The sequence below is a fragment of the Equus caballus genome, chromosome 14 (genome assembly GCF_041296265.1).
Source record: "Equus caballus isolate H_3958 breed thoroughbred chromosome 14, TB-T2T, whole genome shotgun sequence".
In the NCBI taxonomy this organism is placed as follows: Eukaryota; Metazoa; Chordata; class Mammalia; order Perissodactyla; family Equidae; genus Equus; species Equus caballus.
Genome location: NC_091697.1, coordinates 15771187 through 15783582, shown reverse-complemented (window position 1 = coordinate 15783582; position 12396 = coordinate 15771187). Strand labels below are relative to the sequence as shown.

The following is a 12396-nucleotide window of genomic DNA, read 5'->3' as shown; positions in this document are numbered from 1 at the left end:
TCATTTTACATGCCATTCATTGTATTCCTTTGCTTGAGAATTTATTTTTTTAATTATTTTGAACTCTCTGTTGAACTACTCATTTTGTGTACTGTTTTCCTCATTTTACTATGTTGTCTGTCTGTGTTTTCTTATAGCTCACTGATATTATTTAAAGCAATTATTTTGAAGGCTTTGTTTTGTAATCCATAGATCTCCATTTCTTTGGGGTCATTACTCGGAAAATTACTTTGCTCTTTTGTTGATATGATGTTCCCACACTTCTTCATATTCCTTATAACCTTGCATGGACATCTGCAGATTCATGGTGCATTCACCTCTTCCAGACTGTACAGAGTAGCTTTTTTCGGGAAAAACACTTACTTATGAGTGGGTATGATGGCTCCAGCTCTGGGAAACGGCCAGTGGCATAATCACCATGTAGCTCTGTCACCTGAGGTCACTGTCAGCAAAGATTGCAAGAGTCCTCAAAGGTCAAGGCAGCAGCTGTTTTTCAGCAGCTGCAAGGACTGTTGGAATCATCAGTGGTGAAAGCTGCCAAGAACCTCCTGATCTCTTTTTCTCCCACAGATGCTGTCATGGTAGAGAAGATACCTCTTGGCACTGAATCCAACTTGCAGTGCCCTCACAATTGTGGTGACACTGGTATCTGATGCATAGATGCATGGGCATCTAGAGCATGAAGGCTGAAAAAGTGACAGCGGCTCCATGGTCCAGGGCATGGGTAGCCTGTAGCACTGTGGCTCCAGTGCTTGAAGCATGGCCGCACATTGAGCATCCATGAAGCCAGGAACAGAAGCATGGGTGCTCGTGGAACAACAGTGACTCCAGGGCCTAAGGAGCTAGATAACAACTGTGACTCTGCTGATTCATACGTAAACATCCATATAGCAGCCATCATATCAGGGTTTGGAAAATAGTTGTGCATAGAGTGGTTGCAGGGCCAAGATCTGGAACACAGTTGCATATGGAGTGACAGTGGCTGTGGAGTTTGAGACATGCATGGAGTTGAGTGGATTGACAATTCTGGTCCAAGAACAACACAATATAAGCTCCTTTGGGGGGGGCACACAATAGTGGCTCCCTCTTTGAGGGACCTGTGGAGGCACTGGCTATCAGTAACCTCAGTGGTAAAAGTTTCTCATGTCCTCTGTGGAGCAGGCGCTGGGGCCCATGTCAATGAATGCTACAGTGCCCTCTTCTGTGAAAGCTACAGAAAGACTCTTGTGGAGGCTGTTGTGGTCCTCTGAGGCAAAGGCTGATGAGGTCCTTTCTACAGCAAGCCACTAGGGACAACCATGGCTCTTGCTTTATGTCTGATACTGATAGCACCTGTTACTTTACTTTGTTCCTAGATGTCTCCAGACATCTCTTGCCAGAAATCATGTGTGTGTGGTTATTCTGTTTGTTTTTTTCTCCACTATGTTGCTATAGATTCTTAATTCTACTCTTTAGTCCTGCCAGGGCTATTTTCATTTCAGGATGGCTGATAATTGTGGAGTTTTTTTTTGTGTGATGAGATAAAGGCTGGTCTCTCTTTTCTGACATCACTTCCTATAGTAGTTACATTCTATAAAGTCATTGGAAAACTAAATTAGTGGATATTAAATCATGGCTCCTAGGAAAAACACAGTTTTCTGAGAGCCTCTGGGCCACAAACATTTTGTAAATTGATCAATATATAATCTTTTATCATATGTGTTTTTGTTAAAAGACACATTATTTAATGTATCTTGTTTTATTAACATTAAAATCATAGCTTATAGCACTATAGGTCATACTTGAATGAAGCTTATTTAAAACACATTTTTTTTCAATAAGTAATATTCAGCCTTCTTGTGCTTAGGAACACTAGATAACACTGCAGCACTATGCTAGGGGCTATTTTAAAGAGCTAAATTATCAATAAAAAGCAAAAATGCAATGTGAAAAATTATCACGCTAAATAGACCACAGACAAAACACTTGTTCATTGTATAAGAGCTGAATTACGATGGCAGAGCATCATCGTGTTTGACATCAGCTAGGAATGTGCATATTGGGCACTTAAAATTTTCACTGTTCTGCACATCTATGAGTGACTGTAAAAATGCCATGAGAATTGATTTTGAGTTTTAGTATGTAGGAAATACATGCTTAATGAACTTTCACGTAATGAGGATCAACTGTGAATACAATTGATCTTCCACATGCAGCTTCCACTTTAAAATAAGAAATTATTTTTAAATACAAAATTAATTTTCAAATAATTAATAATCAAAATTAAATTTCAAATTTTCAAACATAATTTCCTTCATAAACTCTATGTCTTCTTCGGAAAAACATCTACTCAGACCCTCTGCCCACTTTTTAATAGGATTGTTCATTTTTTTTTTTAATATTGAGTTGTATGAGATTTTAAAATTATTTGGATGTTAATCCTTTATCACATATATGTTTTACGAATATTTTCTCTCATTCAGTATATTGCCTTTTCATTCTGTTCATGATTTTCTTCGCTGTTCAGAAGGGTTTTTTTAATGTAGTACTAGTTGTTTATTTTTGCTTTTGTTGTCTTTCCTTTTGGTTCTCAAATTCAAAACATCGTCACCAAGACCAAAATCAAATAGCTTACCATGTATTTTTTTCTAAGAGTTTTATAGTTTCAGGTTTTACATTCAAGTCTTTCATCCAGTTTGAGTTAAATTTTGTGTATGTTGTAAGATGGTGATCCAGTTTCATTGTTTTGCATGTGGCTGTCCAGTTTTCCTAGTAGCATTTATTGAAGAGACTGTACTATCCTCATTATGTATTCTTAGCTCCTTCTCACAGATTAATTTACTATATATGTGTAAGATGATTTCTGGGCTCTCTATCCTGTTCTATGGATGTGTCTGTCTTTATGCCAGTATCATACTTCTTTTGTTACTATAGTTTTGTAATATAGTTTGATATCAGGGAGCATAATGTCTCCAGATTTGTTCTTCTTCCTCAAGATTGCTTTGGCTATTTGGGATCTTCTGTGGTTCCATACAAATTTTAGAATCATTTGTTCTATTTCTGTTAAACGATGGAATTTTTATAGGGATTGCAGTGAATCTGTAGACTTCTTTTTATGGATATTTTACCCAATATTGATTATTCCAGTCCATGAACAGGGGATATTTTTACATTTACTTTTGTCTTTGTCATTTTTGTTCATTATCATCTTATAGTTTTCAGTGTATAAGTCTTTCACCTCTTTGGTTAAGTTTATTTCCAGGCTTTGTTCTTTTGTTGCAATTGTAAATGAGATTGGTGTCTTAATTTCTCTTTCTGGTAGTGTATTAGTGTAAAGAATTGCAAAACGTTTTTGTATATTGATTTTGTATTCTGCAAATTTACTGAATTTATTAGTTCAAATAGTTTTTGGCAGAGTCTTTAGAGTTTTCTGTATATAATACATTGTCTGAAAATAGCCACAATTTTTGTTTTTCCTTCCCAATTTGGATGCCTTTTATTTCTTTTCATGTCTAATTGCTCTGTCCAGGAATTCCAATACTATGTCAAATAAAAGTGGCAACAATGGGCATTCTTGTCTTGGTGCTGATCTTAGAGGAAAAACTTTCGTCTTTTCATCATTGTATATATGTTATCTATGGGCTTGTCATCTATGACCTTCATTATGTTGAGATATTTTCTTCTATACCCACTTTGTTGAGTTTTTCCTCATAAATATATGTTGAATTTTGTGAAATGGTTTTTCTGAATCTATTGAAATAATCATATGACTTTAATTTTATTAATGTGACATCAAATTGATTGATTTATGGACATTAAGCCATCCTTGGAATAAATTTCACTTTATCATGATGTGTGATCTTTTTTATATGTTCTTGAATTTTGTTTGCTAATATTTTGTTGAGGATTCTTGCATCTAGGTTTATCAGGGATATTGACCTATAATTATATTTCTTGTTGCTTCCTTTTCTGGTTGTGGTATAAAGGTAATGCTGGTCTCATTAAATGAGTTTGGAACTATTTTTTTCTCTTTTATTTTTTGGTAGAGTTTGAGAAAGATTGATTGTAATTCTTTAGATATTTGGTTGAATTTAGCACTGAAGCTGCTAGATTCTGGACTTTTATTTCTTTGGATGTTTTTGATTTCTGATTCTATCACCTTACTAGTTATCAATCTACTCATATTTTCTATTTCCTTATGATTCAGTCTTGGTAGTGTGCATGTTTCCAGGAATTTATATCTTTCTTCTAGATTGTCAAATTTGTTTAACATATAATTATTCATAGTAGTTTCCTATGTTCCTTTTATTTTTGTGGTATCAGTTTTAATCACTCTTTAATTTCTGAATTTGTTTATTTGAACCCTCTCTCTTTCTTTCATTGTGACTCTAGCCAAAGGTTTCTCAGTTTTGTTTCTCTTTTCAAAGAACCAGCTCCGACTTTCATCACTTTTTTTCTGTTCTTTTTAGTCTCTACTTCATTTACTTCTTTCTGATATTTCTTGTATCTTTCCTTCTCTAACTTTGGGTTTTGTTTCTTCTTTTTCTAGTCTTTGAGGTGCAAATTTAGGTTGTTTATATTAGACTTGTAGCCTGTAGCTTTGCCTCCAAACGGGATTGTTACCCTGTTCTTAAAAGCTGTGAAACCTCACATTGCCTTGGCCATCTTATGGGTGGCATTCCTTTCATGCATATATTTGCTGAATAGAGAAGTCTTATCCATATTGAGTATTTGTCTGGAAAGTAATTTTCCTCCACAATCAGCTAATCTAGAGCTTTTGTATGCGACAGAAAGGATAAGAGGAACAGATTGGTTTTACCTGCATCATCCCTTCCTGAAGGCAGCTCTGCTCACTGCCAATATAGCACATGGTGGCCTGTGGCTCCTCACGTGAAGGAAAGTGAGAGCATGTGAATGAGTGCCTGCATTCCTCAGATGTGCAAGACATTGCCAAAGAGGCCCCTTTTTTTTTTTTTTTTTTTACCCCATTCAGAGTGTTGAGTCATTAGTTGCATTATTAGGTGGCAGTGAGTGGCTGAGAGAACAAGCAGGACTCAGAATGGCAGATATCAAAGGGATACACATTCTTTCAACTACACAGCAGACTCCATTGGAAGGCTATCACACGAGCTTCCCAGGCACCTGCCATGAAAATCGCATCACTAACCTACAGGGGCCATTGATGGAACATGAGCACCCTTGATGCTCCATGTGGCTCGTGCACACACACTCCCACCCCATGGCCAGCTCCTGCACACCCATGATGATGGTGAGAGTGAGCTTATTCAGACAGTGAGTGATTGCATGCAGAAAGCTGGCCTAAATCTGTCAGCCTGTAATGCACCACAAACTCAAGCATTTAGCATCATCCTTGGAAAAGCAAAAGTGAGGCTGTCAACACCCAGACTGAATTGACAGAATTGAGAGAGGATATACAAGCTTAAGAATTCTGTCACAAGTGGAGCAAAAAGTATGGAGCAGGCATATCCATAGAAGTCTGAGAAAGCCTCAGAATCCTAAAAAGGGCTGCTGGAAGGTATTTCTGTCCTGAAGTAGTCAATAAAGATTAGAAGAGGTAATTGCTACTTCAAATGAAAAGACAGAAATGCAAGATATCAAGTAGCATAAAAAAATTAAATAAACATAGGACATCAAGGAGCACAATAATTTTCCACTAACTGACTACAAAGACATGGAAATCTCATTTTGTTTTATTATTGATTTTCTGATTTTATTGATTTTTCTTTCTGAGTTTTCCTGTATCTCATTGAGCTTTCTTAAAACAGCTATCTTGATTTCTTTATTATGCAAATAACAGAAGTTGTACAAAGAGATAGAAATCATTTAAAAAGACCAAGCAAATGTTAAAGCTGAACTAAATAATGAAAGAAATAAAAAAAAAGCAATAAAGATCATCAACAGCAGAATGGATTCCGCAGAAGAAATAATCTATGAGTTAGGAGGAGACAGGACCTTAGAAATTACCCAGTCAGAGGAGAATGCAATAAAAAAGAATGAAAAAAAAAAAGAAATGAACAAAGTCTGCATGAACTATGGGATACCATGAAAAGAAAAAATTTGTGAGTCACTGGAGTACCATAGGAGAAGAGGAGAAACTGTAGGAAAGCTCCTTTAAAGAAAGAATGGCTGAGAACTTCCCAAATCTAGAGAGAGATTTGGACATCCAAGTTCATGTGCTCACATGTCCACAAACAAATTCAACTGACATTGATCTTATCAAAGACACATAATAATAAAACTATCAAATGTATAAGACAAAGAGAATCGTAAAAGTAGCAAGATAAAAGAAACTTGTAACTTACAAGTATAAACACATGAAGCTATCAGTCAATTTCTCAGCAAAAATCTTACAAGCCAGGAGAGAGATGATATATTCGAAATGATGAAAGAAAAAAAAACCCAGCCAATCAAGATTACTTTATCTAGCAAAGTTGTATTTCAGAAATGAAGGAGAAAGAACGACTTTCTTAGACAAACAAAAGCTGAGTGATTTCATCACCTTTAGACCTGCCTTACAAGAAATGCTGAAAAGAGTTCTTCTAGCTAAACTAAACTGACATCAATTTGTGGCTTGAGGACATATTAAAATATATAACACATTGGTAAAGGCAGTTATGTCATATTTAATTCAACTTTATGTTTGTGATTCCATGGTGACTATTTATGTTGAACATTACTTTTCAGAAGATCAGAGAGAAGAAATTGCAACAAATACATTCTCCTCACCCAATGGCACAATCACATTCAAGGCACAAGCTAATATTTGTCATGCCCAGATCAGGATATGATTCAAAAAATGAGATATCAATTTGCTAGCTTCAAGTGGTGGGAGAAATGCCACCACTGATTACCTAGAAATAGAGAATCTCTCATTCAGACATTCTTTATAGATTATTTTGTTTTGAGAAAGTAATTCCTCTAATTTTGAAGTTTTGATTCATAATCAAGATGCAACTAGTTGAGCCATGAACACTCCTTCTTATTAATCATAACTTACAGTCTTTAGATAGCCTTTACTTTCCTAAATTTATAATGTGAACCAATCATAGCAGCACTTACTGCAGTTCCTTACATCATAAACATGTTTGGGGCTGGCCCTGTGGCCGAGTGGTTAAGTTGACACGCTCTGCTGCTGGCGCCCCAGTGTTTCATTGGTTCGAACCCTGTGCGTGGACATGGCACTGCTCACCAAACCACGCTGAGGCAGCGTACCACATGCCACAAATAGAAGGACCCACAACAAAGAATATACAACCATGTACTGGGGAGCTTTGGGGAGAAAAAGGAAAAAAATTAAATCTTAAAAAAAATGTTTACAAAACTTACTGGGTAATAGAGTCTAACTCTTATACAGTTGAGAGTGTGTCTGTGCAAAGGGATAAAGATAGTATTCCAAAACAGATTTCCACGAAGCGAATAAATATGGAAAATTTTTCAAATTCACTAACAATGAAATAATTACAACTTAAAATGTCAAGCAGCAATATTTATTCAATAAATAAATACTGATTTTAATGATGGTCTCCATGAAGCTGAGGAAGAAGAGAGAAAGACTTTCCTTCCCACAGCTGATGCATCATAACATAATGGGAGGTTATAAGAAATCAATTTGCACTAGATATCAAGGACTATACAATGTTTATATGCATTGAAATGGAGACATTAATTGAAATTAAATATCCTTAAACTAACTAGAATATAGATGATTATTTGAGAAGAGTACAAGATTTAAATGTTTATCTGTTTTTCTGTTGTAACAAGCTATTTCAAAGAATAAGGAAATACCTATAAAATTATTTTAGGTTGACAGAATAGCATTACATGGTGACAGAATTATATTTTCTAAAAAATTTTACTGACTTATTGCCTTAGCTTGTCTTTCTCAAAGTAAAACCTAGGAAAAGGACATTTCACAGTTTATGTACTAGACAAAGTTATTCCTAGGAACATGAGTAGTCACTAAGGCGAGTGAAACAATTTAGGGTGGAATGTCAATGCAAGGGTGTGTCATTGATCTGATTACTGCTGTGGGCAACTGGAGCTCAATATTACTGAGAATCCTTTCAGGAACAGTGCAAGAAGAGCCTCAGAAGTGTCTGTTGAAGATAGGCAGAGCAGAGATTTCCAGCTGCTCTTATGTCCCATTGGTTTTCCAAGGCAGCAGTTAACTCTCTCCCAAGCAAATATTAATTTCTTCCTGCAGGCATCCCATGATGCAATATCCCAGAAACTCTAGAACTGAAAGCTAGTGCTATAAGATGCAGTCAAGAGGCACTATCAAGTCTCAACTATGCTCAGCTGTCCCTGCAGTGACAGCACAGAAAACTGAGCCATGAAGATGGGGGAATGGGCATGAAAAATGTCCACACACCTGAAATTTTGCTGTTGCTCATTGTATTTTTTGGCTGACTCCTAAAGACATAAAATTTACTTTATTTTCGTGTTTATTTACATTAATTGTAATGCACACATACAATGAGGTAATCACTACCACAATCAAGACACAGTACAGTTCCAACACCACAAATGTTTCCTCAGGTTGCCTCTCTATAATCAACCACTCCCTCAAATCTTGGCTTTGCATTCCACCACTCGGCTCTACATCCCTATAGTCATGCCACATTGCAGCATATCATATGTGGAATTTTATAGTATGTACCCTGTGTAGACTCACTTTTTCACTCATCATTATGCCTTTGAGATTTACCCACCTTTTTGCATTGATCAATAGTTTATTATTTTTATTGCCAAATTGTGTGTCAGTATATGAATGAACCACAAAATTTTTATTTAAATCCATTTATTCAAAAAGGACAATATTTTAAAACAAACACAACTGTTAGATATTTATTAAAGGACTTAGATAATTATATTTTATACTTATATAAAAATAGTGAAAAAATTGCAGTAACCAGCAGAAGAGAACCAATTTGATAATTGGATGATGTGAGCATGATATGTAAGGGTGTTTTCATAAATACAGAATAACATCTTAATTAAGATTACATGGTGACAGAGTCCGTTTTTATTTCTTTGACTTAGGATACACTCCTTAGTCCTTGTGTGTCTCAGTTTTTCACATAAAAATAAATTAGTGGTAGTTATCTTGGAGGGTTTTTTTTTGTGCAGAAATAATAGGTAAATTCATGCAAAATGCTCAGAAAAGGCAGTCGTCCCATCACCATTATCATCACCATCAACAACAAAAATAGTATTATAATCATCATGATTACTGTTTCAAGACCTGGGTGAATTGTTATTGTTTCACTTCCAATTTTACCAGAAAGAGAGAAAGGGAAAAGGCATTTTGGGGGTAAAGGATTGTGAGTGGACACAGAAGTAAACAGTCAAATAATGGAGAAAATATGCAATAACTGATGTGGAATATGGAATACATATCTCTACTTAAGAAATAAAGAAAAGAAATATAAGGGAAATAAGTAGGAGAGAAAAAAGATGGAGAAATTAGAGAACAGAAGTAAGTAGAAAGAAGAATGAAGTAAGTGATGATAGAATAAAAACCTACATACATAAAAAGAAAATTGTTTTCCATGCAAATGTATTAAAATTCAGAAACCAGGAGTCCATCTAAATTGGTAAAATGTCAATTTAATGTTTTACACTACATTTAAACTGAAAAGAAGTTAAATTTAGAAGTAAATATAAAAGAAGATAATCTAAGAAAAAAATAAATTTCAATTTATTGCTAGATATATTTAAATTTATACATTTATGTGAAACAAACTCTAGAAATACAAAAAATAAGGATACAAAATTGTGCTTTCTCTTAAATGTTCTGCTCCTGAATATGCTTTCTTAACTTATACTCTGTAATGAGAATTGTCCCATTTGCAAAGCAATATCACTACTCTTAAAATGTCACTACATGATTGCCAATGGAAATTTTTACCAATATATTATACTCATAAATTCTATTAAAGACTGTTATGAGTATAGTATCTGCAAGTCCATATGAAAAATTAATCGTTTAGGTAATCAATTAAACTGAGTTCATAAAAATATCCTTCCCAATTCAAACACATAAAAGAAAAATAAATTTAAAATTACTCATTATCGTTAAAACGATTGAAAGAATAAATTGGAAAAATTCATGGTGAGGAATTATAATAAAGATTTACATTTTGAAATTATCTTAAGGAGGAATGAGACTGATGTTAAAGATAAAAAAAAAAAGAAAAACATTATTATTCTGAACGTGCGTCCTTTGATGTGACATTAAGGAGTGGGAGATTTCCACTGGATTGGAAATTGCCAAGACACTCATCTGACTGACAGACCCATGTAATAATATAAAATGTAGCATCTTTTGTAGCAGCAATAATGACCTAATAGGTACATAATAATTTTAAGACATATTTGCATTAACCAAATATTTTATATAATTTATTATGTATAAAATTCATTGATAGTTCAGACATTCACAACTTTGGGAAATTTTCCCCCCCAAAAAATTGTTAAGAGCCACCTTAATGTCTCTGTTTCTCAGACTGTAAATGACAAGATTCAGGCTGGGAGTTAAAAGACAATATAACACAGACATAAAGAGGTTCAGCGAAGATGGTGATTTTGAGGTTGAACCTAAATATGCAATAAATCCAGAAGAGAGGAATAAGGTCACCACGGTGATATGTGGAATACAAGTGGAGAAAGGTTTGGACCTGCTTTGTGCAGAAGGAATTCTTAGGACAGTGGAGAAAATTTGAACGTAGGAAACAACCATGGAAATGAAACATGCAAAAGCAAAACAACAGCCAGCAATAATAAATGCATATTCTAGAATTTGATCCCCAGAACAAGCAACTTGAAGCAGTGATGGAACATCACAGAAGAACTGATGTACTGTGTTGGGTCCACAGAAACGAACAGAGAATGTACCTGCAACATGAAGGGATCCGTAAACACACCCACTGAACCACGATGCAGTCACCATCTTCACACAGCTGCCCCTATTCATGATAGCCTCATAGTGCAGAGGGTGGCAGATGGCAGCATAGCGATCATAGGACATCACTATGAGGAGAGCATACTCTGTGCTAGCAAAAAACATAGGAAGGAAAACCTGTGAGGAGCATCCCAAAAAGGAGATTGAATAGCTGTTGGTCAAAGAGTTTATGATGGATTTGGGGATAGTGACAGAAATAAAAAAGACATCAATCAAAGACAAATTTTTCAGGAAGAAATACATGGGGGATTGTAGATGCTGGTCAATGGTGGTAAGGGTGATAATGAGGATGTTCCCTATCAGTGATGCCAAGTAAATGAGGAAAAACAACACGGCACAGAGTCTCTGTAGAACCTGGTCATCAGGGAATTGCATGAGCAAGAATTCCGTTATGATGGTCACATTGGTTAATTTCTCAGTCGTGATGGTTCTTTCCTGTGAAAAAAGAAGAAAAATTATAATTGTTTATTCACTTGTATCTTTAAGATCTCTTTTCGTTGCTTCCAATATTTGTTGATTCAACTCTGTTCTCAGGGATATTTTCATGGTTATGTGGTTAGTCTCAAACTAAATCATATCTCACACTCCGTAATGTATTTATTCAATTAATACAGAATAAATTATATTAAGATAGACACTAAGAGCAGGCTAAATTAATTTACCAAATTATGGCTTGGAATTCATGCATAAATATAAAATGTTTGCCTCATCCTTCCGTAAATGAAGATTGCCTCACTTTTTACTTTGATGGAATAGGTTAACAGAAATAGAAAAATTTTGAACAGAACGGAATAGTTAACTGTTTCAGTCATACTTGGAAATCTACTTTAATTCCCTGTGGATTGTTTTATTGATACTTGAAGAAGTAGTATAAAGAATTTCTGATATCATTTATTTTTCCACCTTTCTCTATCCTATTAGTATATAAGAAGTGAGAGACGTCAGAACTAAATATTCTCCTTGCAATCTTTGTCTGTACAACAATAGAGACTAGGGCAATGATATACATCATTTACAACGTGAAGATTATAATGAGTACACTGATATTTTTACAGAGGTTTCAAGTTAAGGAGATAATATATGAGCTATCTTGAGCAGTCAATAGAGTCCTCGAAGTAGACAAAAATTCTACTGTCGATATCAATTGTTCAGAAACAAGTATTACACAATAGTTTCCTTCAATAAAGGTTCATGGCTCTCATGCATCTAATAAACAATGAAATAAATGTACCTACTTCGACACATCAAAAGAGATAGAGTGGCTTTGGGAAGCTTATATTAGATGCATAAAGATTTAGGGGAAATCCACTTACCTAATAGAAATAAAGCTTCTCTAATTCCAGCAGTCTGTTCTTTAAAATATTGTGGAAGTGAAAGCTGAAAATGAGGCCAATAAATGATATTTTCTTTCATAGAAAGTAAACTTGGATGAG

General features: G+C 34.9%; 1 protein-coding gene across 1 annotated transcript; it reads right to left on the bottom strand.

Annotated features, from left to right (window-relative positions):
- Positions 1-10420: 10420 nt before the first annotated feature.
- Positions 10421-11338, bottom strand: OR14P3 (olfactory receptor family 14 subfamily P member 3). The gene has a single exon (NM_001391862.1). The coding sequence runs from the start codon at positions 11336-11338 to the stop codon at positions 10421-10423; it is 918 nt and encodes a 305-aa protein (NP_001378791.1).
- Positions 11339-12396: the final 1058 nt, after the last annotated feature.

What these genes read in the sequence shown, in the direction of transcription:
- OR14P3 (NM_001391862.1), bottom strand. Translation starts at nt 11,338, where the DNA reads ATGCAATTCCCTGATGACCAGGTTCTACAGAGACTCTGTGCCGTGTTG.